We start from the raw sequence: 18420 nt of genomic DNA, 5'->3' as shown, positions 1-18420 counted from the left end.
TACTCCAGTCCAGGACGAACTAAGCCTCGAAAAATCGGAAGAATGACTTTAGGAGAACGCGAAGAGACCTTTTTGAAAATGAGACCAAGCATTCTATTCGATTTTTTGACAACCGCTGAACAATGTTCAGAAAACTTAAGTCGCTCGTCAATGAGAATTCCCAAATCGGTGACTCTAGTTGCATCCGGGATAGTGACACCATTCAACTCGTAAGAGAACCGTGGGTTGTTCGAACCAAAATGAGCGACCATGCACTTATCTACGCTAAACGTCATGCTCCATTCATTTGCCCATGCTGCAATCTTGTTTAAGTTGGTCTGGAGCAACTCCCTATCGCTTTCATTTCCGATTACCCCCATTAGCTTTACATCATCTGCGAATTTGCTAGTAATTCCATCGATACCCTGATCGAGTTTGTCGATAAAAAGTGAAAAAAGTATGGGGCCAAGGACACTTCTCTGAGGAACTCCACTTGTGACGTCTGTCCAACCAGAGAATTCCCCGTTCACCATAACTCGTTGCGACCTATCTCTTAACCACGATTCTATCCAATTCAGCAAGTTGCCCCCTATTCCAATCTCGTGTAAACGCTTCAAGAGTTTGCCATGTTGGACCCGATCGAATGCCTTCTGGAAATCAAGGTAAACAACGTCGACATTTTTGCTCTTACCCAAAGCCTTAGTCACGTAATCATAGAAGCAAAGGAGGTTAGTTACACATGACTTCCCCTTCCTGAACCCATGCTGATTATCCGACAATACATTATTCTCGTCTATCCACTTCACAAACTGCCTTTTGATGATAATTTCCAAAATTTTCGAGAGGGAGCTCGTCAAACTCACTGGACGATAATTAGACACCACTTCTCTACTACCCTTCTTAAATATCGGAACAACGTTAGCCAGTTTCCAATCTCTCGGGACGATACCCTCAGCAACACTACTCCTGTATATCTGTGCGACTGGCCCCAACAATTCATTAGCACCTTCCCTGAGAACCCTGGGATAGATATCATCTGGTCCTGGTGCTTTGCTTGCACATACATTTCTTAGAAGATTTAGGACCTCCCGGTCTTCAACTTGAATATCGTTGAGCGTTTTATTACCCCATGCAACACCCGTATATCGAATATCATTATCTCCATTAAAAACCGACGCGAAAAAGTCATTGAAAGCACTACACATGCCTACATTGCTCTCTACTTTTGAGCCTCCTATCGAGAGGGGGCCAACTGTCCCCTTACATCCATTATTGACGTATCGAAAAAATGATTTTGGGTCAGAGCCAATGTTATCTGCCAACCTAGATTCAACTTGCTTTTTACTATCCCTTATCGCTTTCTTCAACAGTCTTCTTTTATCAGTAAACAATGATAGGTCACCTCGTCCACTTTTATACTCTCTGCATGCTCTTTTCTTTTCAAGATAAAGGTTCCGCACGCTATCCGTGAACCATAGAGGGTGTGATGTACAAACACGCTTTTTTCGAACAAAGGGTATGACGTCGTGCAAAACAGAGGACAGCTTCGTACTAAATTCTTCCCATTGACTTACCACCCCTACTGATTCCAACCGGTCTTTGAAAACTTCCGCTAACCTTCTTCGCAAAACATCAAAGTTAGTTCTCCGAAAACAAGGAACCAGTCTTTTGTTATCAACCTTACCCGAGGAAAAGTTACAGTGAAATCTGACGATACGATGATCACTGGAAGAAAACTCTTCCCCCACCGAAACATGTTCAACTAGATCCTCAGAACTAGTAAGAACTAAATCCAAAATAGCAGTACCCCTAGTGGCTTCTGATACATGCTGATACAAACAATTTTCGAGCACCAACTTAAGAAAGTCTCTTTCATACTGATTTCCAGATGAAAGGTTCTCCCAATCAATACCCGGGTAATTGAAATCCCCTAGTATGAGAACCCTCTTTCGCTTACACATGTAGGAAATTTCATCATGCATTTTGGCGATATAGTTTTGATCCCTATTCGGTGGATTGTAACAAACCCCAACAATAAGCTTATGACGTCTTTTGTTCTCAAGTTCAACCCATATGGTTTCAATATCACTTCTCTGCACGTTACACTCTCTAGCCTTCAAACATGATTTCACGTATATCAACACTCCACCCCCTTTCCTATCAGATCTATTTCTCAAAAAAGTATCGTATCCGGAGATGTGTAAGAAAGATTCATCCCCATCGTTTGCCCAAGATTCTGTAATGGCTATAAGATCCAAGTCCTCCACAACTATCATAGTTTCTAAAAAATCTTTCTTGTTACCCAAGCTCCTGGCATTTATTAACACACATTTTAATTTGCCCGGTGGTTTGTTGTCAATCGAGAAGCCATCCAAGTCAGAGGTGGGTAATTTCAAGTCAGTACTGTTGTGATTATCATTAACTAACCCGCATTCCCGACTACGTGGTCTGGGAGTAAAAAACCTGACCTAAGACTATCGTAAACCTCCCAGACCCCTCTCTTATTTAGATGGATCCCATCCGAACGAAGCCACCTATCGGTAAATGCGGGAAGCTCCAAGAACGTGACCCCAAGTGAGGAGCAAATGTCCTTCAGGCCTATATTGAATTGGTGGATCCTACTCCTATATCCCCTACTACCCCTTGGCAGCACTGGAATCACTGCCACATCTGAACCCCCCTCCCTAGCGGATAATAGTAAATCCCGGTATTCTGACAGAGACTCACTAATATTCGCTCCTACCTGATTTGTTCCCACCCACAGAATCACCCGCAAGGGCAACTTTCGGCGATGAAAAACGTCTCGAACGTTGCCAATCTTCCCCCCAGGAAGACAACAGCGCTCGAAACCCCGAAAATCCCTACACACTCGGTTCCCAAGTTCCCTAACCATAGAATCGCCGATGATTAAACCCCTATCACTATCCCCCTCTACCTCATCCACGACCACCCATTCGCCCTCTAAAATGTCGTTGTTCGTGGAGATTGCTTCTTCATCAACAGGTGGCTCGACGACCAGAGGGTCCGTTATAACCGGGCCCTCTAGCACCCTAACTTTTTCGCGTAAAGCTTCGACCTCGAGTTCCAGCCTTTTCCTAACCAAGCACCCTTTACAATTGAAACTATCAGCTACTATACCCCTAGACCAGGGAAACCTCCCGTCGCAAGCTCTACACAACACTAGTCGAGGTCGAGGCATACTAACACTATTGCTAAAGCTAGATAAAAATAATAATACTTAAAAATAGGAAAATGAGAAACGTTAACTGGAATTTAAAATAATGTAACATACATTACTATGCAAAATATACGTAAGAGATTATACGAAAAAATTACGTAAAGTAGAATGCTCAGCACTAAATCACGAAGAATAAAATAAATATGTATATAAAGAATACAACACCCTCTAAAAAAAGTATTAAGCTACGAAGTACAATTTATACTTATTAGAATTAGCTAACTATCTCAAAACACTAACACTACAACAATAGGCCCAAATGGAAGGAAAACAACGTTATTGAGAGTACCCGGGAAAAAGTATACACTGTTTGCTAACACTAACGTCCAAAAACCTACGAACTTATATCAAAGAAGCGAGCGAACCTGGCGAAAAAACAACGAAAATGAAATGCGAACGAGAAAAATAAATATAAGTCGATCGAAAATACACAACGAAAATTTAAAAAAAAATGAGAGCAATATAAAAAAAAAAAAAACACTTATCTCACAATCCAACGTGCGCTAAAAAAAAAAAGAAAATCACCGCAGAATATGACCCAACAATAAACCAAAGTTCAAGTATTATATATTCACACAGTGGGGTTCAGTATACACAGAAACACTCATAAAACCACAATACAGTGGAACACTCGTTTATACGACTCATTCATACGACTTTTATTCATTCATTATACATGTTTGGCTCAGTCGCAGTTCATTCCTATACATTCTGATGTTAAAATATTTAATTCATTAGACGCACAACTTCAATTACACGGCGTTTTCATTTCCACTTGAATTCCGAAACTCCGTAAAAGCTTCATTTCTGTCAATAGAATTACAATTTTTTTGTAAGCAGTTAAAGACGTCACTGTAATTGATATTTTTACGAATATTATCGCCGGAAAAAGCCATAATTTTCAGTATGATTGCAAACGAATACACAAAAATTCAGCAAGCTGATGACCCCTTTAAAGTGGGCTCTAAAATGGTTTGTTCATTGTAAGTTTTTGAGAACTCTGGAAACACGCGGTGAGCCATAATCAAAATAATTTACATTTGTCGAAAGGCAACTATACTAGATGTACAGACCATACTTCTTCTTCGCATACTACATGTTAATTCAGAGTTTTTTCCCATCGTGTTAGTGCTTCGTTCCCCAGCGTTATTCCTGGAGCATTTGCAACTGGTCTGCTGGTGAGAAACATATGCAGTATATACGTGCAATATATCAATTCGTTTTTTAATTTCCAGTAGAATTTCGTGTGGTTGTGGTCAGTAGCGTCGGAGCCGGGGGTGCTCGAGCACCCACGGAAGTTTGTAGAACGGGTTTGAGCACCCACAGAATTGATTCAAAAATCGAAATTTCCTGCATGAATCTCAAGACGGGCACCCACAGGTTCGAAACACTTCCGACGCCCCTGGTTGTGGTATCTTGTATGCTAGCTGGCTACGTGGAATCAGCTGTTCTTAATTTCTGAAAAAAAGGAAACTCTTCCCCCCCCCCTCCTTCTTTTGAACGTGAAATTAAAATTTCGACAAAAAATCTGTATCTATGAAAGAGTGAAACTTGTGAAGAAATTAAATATGCCGAGTTACTTTTGGAGACGGTTGCAAAAAAATATAGTAAAAAATAAATCTGTAGATATAAACAGAATTGTTCGCAGAAAATCTTACAAATTTGTTTTTAATTTTCATTTTTTTGTCATTTGTAAAATAATCGTAAGAATCCTGAAGAGAGAGAGAGAGAGAGATTGAATAGGCAAAGTCATATTGGATTAAATTTATCAAAAAATCGCAATCTCGTGACTTTTCTTTGTTTTCATTATATTCAGATTACTTTTAAGCATAGTCCGAAAGTTAAATAAAAATCAATTTCTGAGAATATTTGAGAGTTACGGCTAAATAAAAACTATGCCGTGATTCGGTCTCTCGAAAGTCGTATAAACGGGGTTCTCTCTCTCTCTCTCTCCATAATATTTATTTTATTTTCTTCATTCCCCCCCCTGTTCAGATCTGGAGACCACGCAATGTCCGAATTTGACTGGTCTTGTGCTACTACACTGATGTTTGTTTATCTATACTCATTGCCATAAAAATTTGCGCACCCAGGAGAAGTCGTCAAAATGAAACGAAATTTTACACATGTAAGTACTACGTTGATATAAGTAAGTGATTAGAAAATCCAAGAAAAAGGATCATTTATTGCAGAAAAAAGTACAGATGAACAGAAGTTTTAGTACTCTGTTGGACCCCCTCTAGCGCGAATGCACGATGCGATACGAGCGGGCATTGAGGCATACAAGTTCCGTATGATGTCCTGAGACATCTCGTTCCACAGTTGCTGTAAATGAGCCTCTAGTTCGACCAACCTCGTAGGGTGTCCAACTTGCCGTACCAAATGATCCCAGATAAGCTCGATTGGTGACAAATCTGGGGATAGAGCAGGCCAGGGAAGGGTGGTAATGTGGCGGAGGCAGTCTTGTGACATCCTTGCTGTGTGTGGCCTAGCATTGTCTTGTTGAAAAATGGCTCCTGGGAGCCCTGCCATGAGTGGCAACACATGTGGCTGAAGGATGTTATGGACGTACCGCTGGGCTGTCATTGTGCCATGGATCAATATTAGGGGTGACCGTGTATCGTAAGCAATGGCACCCCATACCATGACACCAGCTGTGGGAGCGGTGTGTCGCTGTAAAGCGAAGGCAGGATTGAAGCGTTCACCACGGGGCCTCCACACACGAACACGATTGTCATCACTGCTCAAGTTGAATCTCGATTCGTCGCTGAAGACGACCTGGTTCCATTCCGTTGCAGTACGAATGATCTCTTCAATCTCTTGAAAACGCAGGGTAACAAGTATCTCCTTATATCAAAGCAAAAGACACGATATTTCGACGGGTGGTGGACCAAAGATTTAGAGGTCGCTAGACGGAAATGCAGGACTAGTAAGAGAAGGTATCTAGCGGCAAACCTAGATAATAAGGAGGTATTGAGAATCATTTACCACCGTAACAGGGCCTTATATTCAAAATTAATCAGGAAGACAAAAAGAAGCTCCTGGAGGGAATTGTGTAACTCAGCTACAAATCCGTACGGTATATTTTACAAAGCAACGGTGAAACAATCTTCTCTGTCCCCACAACTTTTTTTCCAAACTGATACAGACGAGAATTTGACTGTCCTAGAACAAGCCCAAAAGCAACTTCAAGAATTTTTCCCTGAGGCTAACTATCCAACCAATCATCAAATAAACTTTTCAACGGCTAGTTTGGTGTCTCACGAGCCGGATAATAAGAAAATCTCACGCCAAGAACTGTGGTACATTGCAAGTCATTTAAATAAGAAAAAAGCTCCTGGCGAAGACGCAATTAATAATGTAACCCTTCAAGCTCTACTGCAAAGCTTTCCCGAGGTGTTCTCCGCATTATTTAATAAATGCTTTCAACTTGAACATTTTCCACGACATTTCAAGATTAGCAATGTCCTCTTCTTCCTCAAAAAAGACAAAGATCCAACATCAACTAAATCATATAGACCCATACATTTGTTATCAACACTGGGTAAATTGTTCGAAAAAGTCATTTGCCAGAGAGTTATCTTCTTCTTGGAAAAATCTAATGTCATCAGCCCCCTTCAATATGGATTTCGCCATGGGAGTTCGGCAGAACAAGCTCTCATGGACATTGTCACAGAGATCAAAAATCAAAGAATTAAAAAACATAACGTCATAATAATTACCCTGGACATCCAGGGGGCTTTCGATCACATCAATCATAATATTATCAGGGAAAAGTTGCTTAATCTGCCTATACCATCTAATCTAGCCAATATTCTGATAAGCATGCTCCAACACAGGGTGGTACAGATGCGGACACCATTAGGAACAGTTCGACATAGAATGGCAAGGGGATGCCCTCAAGGATCGTGTTCCGGGCCACTACTTTGGAACTTATTCCTTAATGATCTCCTCCTTAAGAGGTGGCCGAAGAATGTCAGGGTTCAGGCCTACGCAGATGACATTACGGTAATAGCCTCGGGCCCTACAGTAGAAGGCACAGGTAGACTAGCCACATATGTGCTAAATGAAATCCATCATTGGTTAGACCAACACGGACTCAGCATCGCAATGGATAAAACCAACTTTTTATGGCTCTCTTCCAAAAGACCACCATCGGTAAAAATTGGCGACAATTTCATTAAGAAACGATCTAATATTAAGATTCTCGGGGTGACATTTGATGACCAACTGAATTGGTACAGCCATATCGCTACAATTTCGACCAAAATTAATGCCCTCATGCCAAGATTATGGTGCTCTACTGGAAAGGAATGGGGCATTACCACGTCAATGCGAAGAATCCTATATATGACAGTGGCTGAGAGGATCATCGCATATGGTGCCCCAGCCTGGGGTATCACATTAACGGAGGAACAGGGTAGACGTCTTGATTCTATCCAACGTGGTTGCTTATTGTACATCCTCAAAGCTTACTCGACATCACCAACAAACGCCCTGCAAATCTTGGCTGGTCTGCCTCCACTAAGATATATCGTGGAGTACGAAGCTAAAATGGGGGCACTTCGGAACAAACGCAATATCCAACTACAAGATGCAACTCACATCAGTCACACTCAAATCCAAAGGAAAATCACCGGATGGACGAGACACCCGGCAGAATATCCTGATGATAGACAAATGTCTGCAGATCCGACTGACACTGAACTGTTTAAAAAACCCTATTTCGACATCTATACCGATGGTTCAAAGACGGAAAATGGAGTTGCAGCAGCTTTTACTATCCTTCAGAAAGATGACATCTTCTACAGATGGTCTTGTAAATTGAATACCAATAACACAGTATTCCAAGCCGAACTTTTTGCTTTACTTATGGCTATTAAGAAAGCGGAAGAACTCCAGAAGAGAACATCTATCTTCACAGATTCACTTTCATCACTCCACTCAATCAGGGATCCCCTGTCTCAACACATCATCGCTAGGCAAATCAGAAAGGTTCTGTGTGCCAATCCTCAAATCAGTCTCAATTGGGTGAAAGCTCATGCAGGAACATATGGGAATGAACAGGCAGACCAACTTGCAAAAGCTGCGACTGCAAGAGTGACGTCTGACTTTTCGCTGCTCTTCCCTAAGTCATGGGCAAAGAACATCTTATCTGAGGAAATGATGCAGAAGTGGCAAAATCGATGGCAGACAGAACGCAAAGTTGGCAGGAAAATATATGCTCTCCTCCCCACAGCAAGATACAGATATAGGAAATGGACCAGGGAAATGGTTATATTCTTTTCCGAACATGGTCCTTTCCCAGCATATCTGGCGAGATTTCATCGACAGACTGAGAAATGCAAATGTGGCGGGGAGGGCACGGTCATCCACTACTCTACAGCCTGCCCGTTGACCAAAGACTTCCACTTACAAATCCCTGTTGCTGATACACAGTCTTGGAAGTTGAAGGTCTTCCAAAATCCTGGCAGTTATAATAAGATTAAAAATCTTATCAACTTTATGGAAAATAATCAAGAGTTATACATCTTCCCGAGACCTATGGCATATCAAGACAGAGAAGATCCCTTGGACTCTGATTCGGACTCAGACTATGTACCATAATTGCGACGTCTTTCCTAACCCCATGTGCTATAAAATATGTATAGTGATATTTTAATGAAATTTATCATTGTCAGTGATGCCAATATGTATTCTTTCCATGTTCATATATATTTTTTGTATCCAAAGTATCTACTTCAGATTCAATGTTTAATAATATCCTGTTTGAATTTTTCTACTCTGCTTTGATGGGCTGAGCGCAATTGTTGATTGAATTATTGATTGAATTTTTTTTGATTGAATTATTGATTGAATTATTGATTGAATTTTATTTTTGATTGAATTATTGATTGTGATTGAATTTTGATTGAATTATTGATTGTGATTGAATTTTGATTGAATTTTATTTTTGATTGAATTATTGATTGTGATTGAATTTTGATTGAATTTTATTATTACTTGCATTGTCGATTGAATTTTGATTGAATTTTATTATTACTTGCATTGTCGATTGAATTTTAATTTTTTTTTTTTTTGATTGAATTGTTCACTAAATTTTTATTATTGAATCATGCGTAGTTTGCAGATGTTGTCCTATAAGCATAATTAAATTTTATCTCATTTCATGTATATTTACTATGCATGTTATATACTATTCAATGCTTACATAATATCATCATGTACGCTATATATCTTACGTTTCGTGGCATCGCTGTTTGTCTAGATCATTCCCACAGCCCATCTGTTATAAAAACTCTGACGTTGTACCCGGACACCTGCTTATAAGCACATTATATATACTTTCTCAACTGCTATGAAACGCCATAATTTTTGTTATTCATCAATATATTCATGTGTTCCAATGTATACCACCGGTGAATCCACTAGTGCGCAACTGAACTTTGTATGTTCAAGTGAACTTTGTAATTTCTTCGGACTTGATCTCATCATTAGGACTATAATAACCAAATCTAAACATGTCTCTAACTGGCAATGAAAAGTCCCCCCCCCCGGCTCCTTCAGTCTTGTGATATTATTAACACCAGCAATTGATCAATATCGATAATTCCCACTTACATATTTATAGTTCATTGGACCTGAATTTGTACATGTATCCTGTTTTTCATGTTCTATTTGCAGATTCGGACCTATGAAAAAACCCTTCCAACAAAAGACAAGATGAGTGAAGTTGGTGTTGCAGATTGGCTGATGGTTGGGGACAGAGTACAGTGATGATGGCGGATGGCTCGAGATGTTTTTGTTGGCCTCTTGCGGGCGATTCGCCCGGGCTCCTTGGCGGGGGTTTCCGGGGACTTTGGGGGTGTAATTGCCAGGAGTCGGGGGCGATGGGGGGCCTCGGCGGGATTGGGTCCTGTGGCTTACGGGCCGGGGATGCCTGCCGGGCCCGAACATCAAGATAGTTTTTCCAGCATGTCCCAGCCGCTAGGTAATCTGCCTCAGAGCTGGGCCATGTTTGGTGTTGGTGTCTGTATTCCTTTCCGTGGGTTGTAGGTCGGACAGTGGTCTTGGTGGCTAGCGGGGCATTTTCTTTTTTCCAGCATGGCCCAGCCGCAAGGTAGCCTGCTTATATCCCACAAGGGACAGAGCGGGGGCCATGTTTGGTGTTTGCATTGCATTCCGTTGCAGTCCAATCCCGTCGTGCTGGACACCACTCCAAACGGAGGCGTTGGTGGGTGGGTGTCATTGGCAGCACACGTAATGGGCGCCGCGATACCAGATGTCTTTCAGCCAGGCGCCTTGCGATGGTTCGGGAAGACACAGGGGGCCCGTAGTGAAGCTGCTGCCTGTGTCTAGATAGCGGCCAATGAGGCAGTTGGCTCTACGCGTGCGTTTCGGATGATGTGACGGTCTTCTCGACGACTGGTCTGTCGAGGGCGTCCTGAACCTGGTCGTCGTGTAAATGGCGTCTCTTCTGTCCACTGGTCCCAACACCTCCTCACAGTAAAATCAGAACGGCCTAGTTGACGAGCTACTCGCCGAGCTGACCACCCAGCTTCCATCATCCCGATGATTCTTCCCCTATCGAACTCTGACAACTGCTCATATGGTCTTCGACGGCGGCGTAACGGCACGTCTACCTCAGCATTTCCTTTGCAAACGATTAAATACACTCCAGCAAGCTCTGCTTACCTGTTTTATACTCCAAGGAGAACGAAGTTCAACGCCCTCTAGTGGCATTACGCAATGCGCAATCACGCTGCATTTCTAATCATTTGCATATCTGCCCGACATGTACCTTCAGGCCAACTTTCGTTTCGATCCCACAATTATTTCTTGGTGCGCAAATTTTTGGCAATTTGGCAAATGGCAATGAGTGTATATTGTGCTCTAAAATAGAATCTTTTAACCCCGGCATCTGATGATAACCCGGTAACTTTAGATCCTTTCTACTCCCAGGGTTACATAACTAAATCGTTTCACTTTAATGAGCGTCAAAAAAAAAATCAATCAATGGTCATATCCTTGGCCTCTGCCATCCCCCATCTGTTCTTTGTCTTTTTATGAGAGCAAAACACCTATTCCAGACAAGTCGGTCCCTGGAAAACTTATCTTTTCAGTTAAACTTTCCTTTTCCTTTTTGAAAAAAAAACAAAAGATCAGTCATAAACATCGATCTCACAAATGGCGGAATCTTTTTTGTGCAAGTTTTTCTTTGACTCCCTTCATATTCGTTTGAAGCTGAAGCTGCTTCAGAAAAACAAGAAAAGGGCTTTGCCCCACCAGTGGTCACTTTTTATCTTCACTGGTGGGGCAAATAGAAAGGCTAATGGGACAAAATCCCCCTCAGTTAACATGTTAAAAAAAGGCCTGCTTCACTCCAGTTTACTTATAGCTCAGTGAGTTAGGTTTAGGTAAGTAGGGTGACCATACGTCCCGTATTTCCCGGGACAGTCCCGGTGTTTCCTGTTTTTTTGGCCGTCCCGACTTTTTGGCAAAAGTGCCCCGGTTTTTTCCGTATTTCACACGAAGCCTACTTGAATTTTTATTCTTTATTGAAGTCGAAGATAAAATAATTTGAGTTGAAAAATAATTTCAATGATAGTTACAACTATATATGGGATATTAATCTCCCACATTTGCCTTGGTAAACGTTTTTTTTTCGTGGAATACATTTTAATCTACTGCAATTCGCAGTAATGCAACATTTCCCGCCATTGTGATTTTTCCGTAATTTCAACAATATTTGGCAACTTTGTTTGGCTTTGGCGTCGTTTTTGGTGATAATTGGCGATGTCCCGTATTTTCCCGTATTTGGAATCATGAGGTCCCGTATTTCTCTCAAGAAAATATGGTCAGCCTAGGTAAAAGCATCTTTTTCTAGAATAATCTACGTGATTAGCGTGACATCTTTACATTTCCTGTTTGCCATCACGTTGGAGTTGGCGCTAAACGCACCAAGTTTGTTTTTAATTTGGCGAGATTCACAGAGATGTGTGCGCTATCGATTATTTACAGGTAAAAGATCACATAATCAATTATGAATAATCACTATTTACATAATTTTCGTACAATATTCAATTATTATGTTATCGATATCGAGTATTCCTGTCCTAATGACACCTGTAATTTCCAGGTCACGCAGATAATGAAGAGCAACGTCGAAAAAATCATCCGGAGGGACGAGGATTTATCCAGTCTCGACCAAAAAGCAGGTACTGAATGAAATTATACTATGTAACACGATTTTTGTGTTCTTCGCTAGCAGGATGCATTTTCCAATGGTTTAAAAAGACTGAATACATCATATTCAGTCTGTTTATATACTATATATATAATAATATATTTTTACATTGAAAAATAAATGCTCTCTCCGGGGAACCCCCGTATGGCGAATAATATTCGCGTTACGGTGACGGACAAAGCCCCTTTACGTCATTTATCCTGTCCTTTCCCAACTTTTCTCAGCTTTTTGAATTTGAATATCTCAGCGAATATTGCACTCAGAAATTTCGATTTTTTCTTTTTGTTGGCATCACGAGAAACTGAGCAACAACTTTATCATTGGAAATTAGAGCACAGGGAAACCGTTTCATTTTATTACACACTATTTTCACTCTCAAAACTGGCACAGGGTAATTTTCGGACGCCTGTTGAGCATTTTTTAAATTGGAATCGTACCTCTGTGACGGACGGTTGATGAGATAAAGGATGCATTACACTTACGGGACACCGTGTATAGCAATTGAATAGCAATATTGCTACTAACACCGTTGTTACTTTTCAGCGGGATGTTTTACATATCTTACTATTTTACAAAATAAAATGGTACCATCGGTGCCAAAAATAATCTCACCAATCTCCTGTAAGAAATTCCTCAACATTTTGCAATCTCAATACACAAATTTACGCAAGGGCAGAACTTTTAATATAAAAATATGACATATATAAAAAACTCCGCGCACTAGTAATGACAATCTATCATCAATTATTATTATTATTATTATTTTGAGTTCTTACGAGAACAACAATAATATATATGATATTTATCCTACAGATGACTTAGAACTTAACGCCAGAGATTTCGGAGAACAAACGGGAAAATTAAAGAGGAAATATTGGTGGAGAAACTGCAAGGTAAATTTCGTTCATATTTTCATGTAAAAACGTTTCACAATCGCATCGGACTCAAGTCAGGAATGATAGAAATCGATAACGATTTACGTGAGATAATTTTAAAATTTTTAAATTCATAAGAATAAAAAGAAATTTAGATTCACACACAATCGATTACCATTGATAATCACAGATATCTTAACTATTATCACGAAGACTCAAATTATGATTTGGCATACAGTAAACGTATTAAAATCATGGATGAGGTCAACACACATTCGGGTTTTTATACAAATACAAATACGACGCCACAACAGGCAAATTGCCCAACGAGGTGGCTGACTTAAGAACATCATGGGTCCCCGAGCCATTTTTTGGACGCCCTACCTACTACTGCTACACCACACATGCACCCCCCCGCGGAACCCCCCAACGAATCGGTACATGCGGGAATGTGCGTGTACGTTTAGTGCAACCTGACGTAAAGTTTGTTTCTGTGTAATGCCTGTTATGTGTCGTGCTGTCATCTGCCCCGTTTTTCTAACTATGAGTGAAGTTTTTTTTTTAGAGAGATATAGATGGCTTTTTTCTCAGCCAGAGATGGCTTTTTTCGAGCCCTCGAACCCAGCCTGGGTTCGAGTCCCGGCGGAGACGTGATGACTTTTCTTTCCGAGCTCACCTCAGCATAATATCCGGAAAATAACTGTTTCCTTGATATGAGTGAAGTGTTATGGTTGAATGATTTACCGTTGTAGGACTGTTGCTCTCTGTGGCGAGACTTTTTAACGGGGAGATCGGCTCGCATTTGCGCCTTGAAGTTGGGAACCACAGAAAACCAACTTCAGCCGACCACCACTGTGGGGTTCGAACCCGGATCCTCGCATCACGAGTCCGGCACTATAACCACTCGACCACCACAGCGGCAAGCGCTATCGCAAAATACGGAACGTACCCATATCTCGGAACATGTCATCATTCTTTTGCGCATTTCAAAGATAGATTGAACCAGATCCACCCCCTCCACCATAAGTTATCATTATAAACCTGCACGACAACGTTCGAAAACGGTGTGCTCATAATTAACGAAAGTGCGGGCCATTTCATTGGTTTCAGGGCCGTTAAGTACGATGTAATTCACACAAAAAAAAAACCAAAGAAAACAATAGAATGACGATAAAACACATTCCAACGTAACTTTGATTTGAGGAACTCGAACCTCCTGTTTAGGAGACCGATGCCTTAGAGCAGCGGTTCTCAACCGGTGCTCCGCGGAGCCCTTGGGGCTCCTTGTACACTCTCCAGGGGCTTCGCGGTCGCTTGAGGAAAATAAAAAAAACCAGTAAAATTAAAAAAAAAAAATTATAAATTATTTCTAAATAGTAAAAATAAATCAGTGACTTTGATGAATAATTAAAAAGTTGGCCTACGGGGCTCCGCCATAGAATTTTTTAACTTAAAAGGGCTCCGCGAGTCAAAAAAAGGTTGGAACCGCTGCCTTAGAGGTCATTCAAGTATTACGTCAGCATCGAGGGGGATAGAGGGGTTTGAAGGTTGCTTACGTCATAAACCACCCCTTTTTGAAGATATGAAGTATTCTAAGCTGCTGACGAAATTTTGCTGACAAGGGGGAGGGGGGAGTTAGTGTTTTGCTGACTTTTGCTGAAGAGGGGGGAAGGGAGTCAAAAATGGCTGAAAATCTGCTTACGTAATACTTGAATGGCCCCTTATCCGTTAGGACATGCGAGGGCTTTTTTTAATTTTTATTACCTGACGCGCCCCGCTCCCCATCAGAGCGTTCCCGAAGGTCGGACACAGCTATAAAATCCAGCCAAACTTTTTTTTCCCGCCAAAAAACGAATGAATAAATCGTAATTACCGCCAACAGACAGATGTATATGAAATCTTAATCGGCAATAAAATCGAGAAATTTTTGTATTGCGTATTTTTTGCAATTTTCGAAAAAACATTTTTGCACATGTCAATGCTATATTAGTAAATTGCCGTAATTATATTGTCATATTTTTTCGCATTGTGCCATATGCCGTCCTTTAGACTCGTGGGGGAGTACTGTGGCGCTGCTTGTCTTGTGCGGTTTTTATATTTTTATTATGTTTTTTATGCCAACCCCTAGCTAGGTATTATCTAGCGTCTTCTTGTATTGGAGTTCCCTGTGGCAACATATAAGACTTCATTTGCAGTTCTAGTAACAGCGTATGCATCTGCGGTTCAAATGGTTCACTATGGCACTACATCACCACGTGTCCCCAGACGAGAGCCTTCCACTTTCGCCAACTGCCAAAGTCCAGAATGCTGGCTTGGAAGATAAGAATTCTAGACAGCTCTCTGAACTTTCAACGTTTGCAGAGGTTGATTCGATTCCTGGACCGTATAACCTACATCTACTCCACAATAAGACGCGAGAAGCGGGATCAAGGGGACGCGCTCGGAGGACCCATCTTACGAGCCAACAAGAGAGGTAACACGGTTACCTATTAAAAAGTATAATTTACGGCCAAGAAGAAAAGCATCAGTTGTTTCACCGACACCTAATAATCGATATAATTTACGCCCAAGAAGACAAGTGTCAACTGTTCTACCCTTTTCCAGCGGGTGTGAATGAAGTGTGAATGCCGGCCATATAGACGTCAATTTATATCTTTTGACAGCTTGATTGATGAGATTGGTATATTCTAGATTGGATAAACTCAATTCCAGATTCTATCACATACAAGACAAAAATTATTCTTTGATTATTTACATAAGGACAATTACGATTACGGACTGATTATCTGTGGATAATGCTATGATCACAATTTTTACCCCAGATTTTTTATTGTATATATGTATATCGGTGTTTGTTATTTTCCCATAAATTAATAAATTTCCAGATACACCCATCCCCCGGGAAAGATTAGATTTCTCTCTGAAATGGGAAGCGGGAAGTGTTCGGTCCTTCAATGTTCAATGTATGGGAGTTCAGTCTGGCTCCAGCTGTCGACCGAACATGCACTAACAATCTCTCTCTCTCTATCTCTCTCTCTCTCTCTCTCTCTCTCTCTCTCTCTCTTCTATTTCTTCTATTAAATAACTTGAAAAGAAGTCATGATATGACTCAGTATGTTTCCAAAATAACGAGACATCCACCAGCACTCGCGTCGGCCGCAATTATTACACTTCACTCATAGTTAGAAAACTTTATGGCAGATGGAAGCACTACACACAACAAGCATTACACAGAAACAAACTTCACGTCAGGTTCACTATACGGGGTGATTATAAAAAAAACTATCCCGACATATGGGCCCCTAACTATCATACCATTCACAGAAACTGAATGAAATTTTGGCATAAGGTATTTTGATGTATGCGCTCAAGAATGATATGGAAAACAACAGCGTCACTCTAACAGTTACGGTTACAGTGAGAAAATTTCGAAAATATCAAATGGCAACACCAAGTTTTTTGTATTGGAATGTGATCTCCATTGTGAAAAACCCTAAATAGCGTTCGAACGGCAACTGTAGCATGAAAATCACCGGCGGTAGATAGGCTAAAAGTGAGGACAACCAATAAGGACAGAGAAGCAGCATAAAATAAAGCATTTTATTGTGTTTCACAAATTTTGCACATGACCTCCTTCACACACGATGCCACTTTGCATGCGGCAGATGGTGGATAGCACTGCAGCACGTACCATGGCAATAGGAATATCTTGAATCGCAGTTCTGATGGCATCTTTCAAATCAGATGCAGTTTGCGGACGAAACTGATACACTTTGGATTTCAGATATCCCCACAGCCAGAAATCCATTGGTGTGAGATCAGGAGACCTTGGTGGCCACGGAAACGGGAAATGACGGGAGATAACTCTGTCAAATGACGGGAGATAACTCTGTCAAATGACGGGAGATAACTTCAGACACGAAGACACGTTTGACTGAAGACCCTACATGTGGAGGAGCGCCATCTTGCATCCACACAACTTCAGATAGACCATTTTGCCGTTGCAATGCGGGAATCGCGTAACGAGTTAACATGTCCAGATAGCGAGCACTCGTTACTGTACATGTTTGCAGATCACCGGCAGTAACCTCTTCAAAAAAGTAAGGGCCGAGGATGAATGTACTCGTTATACCACACCACACAGTCACTTTTTCCTCGTGTAATGGACGTGCAAGCACATCATATGGATTATTGTCTGCCCAGTGCACACAATTTTTCGAATTCACGTTACCAGTTAACGAGAAATGCGCCTCATCTGTCCACAGAATGCGTAAAGGCCAGCTGCTATCTTCATCGTACCGGATAAGGAATTGATTCGCAAAATCCAGCCGTAATTGATAGCCTCCCGCTTCCAACATCTGGACACGCTGGAATCGATACGGAAACATGTTTAGAACAGAGCGCAGAATCTTGCGGACAGTTGAATTCGGCAGATTCAGAACACGTGAAACACCGCGTGCACTTGCGGGACGAACTGTGCTTATCGTCTGGTGAACTTCTGCAACAGCTTCCACGGGAACGGAAGGTCGTCCAGAGAGGTCGATCGTATGTGCAACCAGTTTCTTCAAATTTATGAATCAAGTCCCGTACAGCTTTGACAGTGCACGGGCCTCGCCGTAATCCATGGTTTCTGCGGTAAACACGCAATGTCTCTGCGGCATTTTGTCCATTCAGGTAATAAATCTTTACGATTTCCCCACGTTCTTTCCCTGAAAGCGGCATCTTGTTCGGAATGGCAGAAAGCAACATACGTGGCTCGCATTTCGCAGTGCCTTTTCTTTCACCTAGCGTGACGACGTCAGTCATGACTGTGTCTTACGTAGAACCCGAAATTTGCATTTCTTGGTTTCTTCTTCTCGTTTTGTGGAGGACTAATCAGGCTGGGATCAGGCCGAAGAAATGGTGTGACGAATGAATCGAACATTAATGCTCTGGTGCACGGCAAAGTCCTTTTTACTTTTTCCTTGCCTAGCTCCGGGGATTTTAGTGCTGCAGGTGCCATTCCAACGCTATTTAGTGTTTTTCAGTATGGAGATCGCATTCCAATACAAAAAACTTGGTGTTGCCATTTGATATTTTCG

At 41.3% G+C, this 18420-nt stretch overlaps 1 protein-coding gene across 1 annotated transcript in view; it reads left to right on the top strand.

Moving 5' to 3' along the window:
- The window catches only part of LOC149063392 (vesicle-associated membrane protein 3-like), a 211252-nt gene that overhangs the window by 15526 nt on the left and 177306 nt on the right, over positions 1-18420 (top strand). The window contains exons 3-4 of the mRNA XM_089255817.1: positions 12357-12435; positions 13278-13357. Coding sequence (XP_089111943.1) covers positions 12357-12435; positions 13278-13357 — 159 coding nt within the window. The remainder of the gene's footprint in view (positions 1-12356; positions 12436-13277; positions 13358-18420) is intronic.

Source organism: Pholcus phalangioides, unplaced genomic scaffold (assembly GCF_987345545.1).
Source record: "Pholcus phalangioides strain wild (caught in Gottingen) unplaced genomic scaffold, Ppha-v1.0 ptg000172l_1, whole genome shotgun sequence".
Taxonomy (NCBI): Eukaryota; Metazoa; Arthropoda; class Arachnida; order Araneae; family Pholcidae; genus Pholcus; species Pholcus phalangioides.
This window is presented reverse-complemented; position numbering and strand designations above follow the sequence as displayed.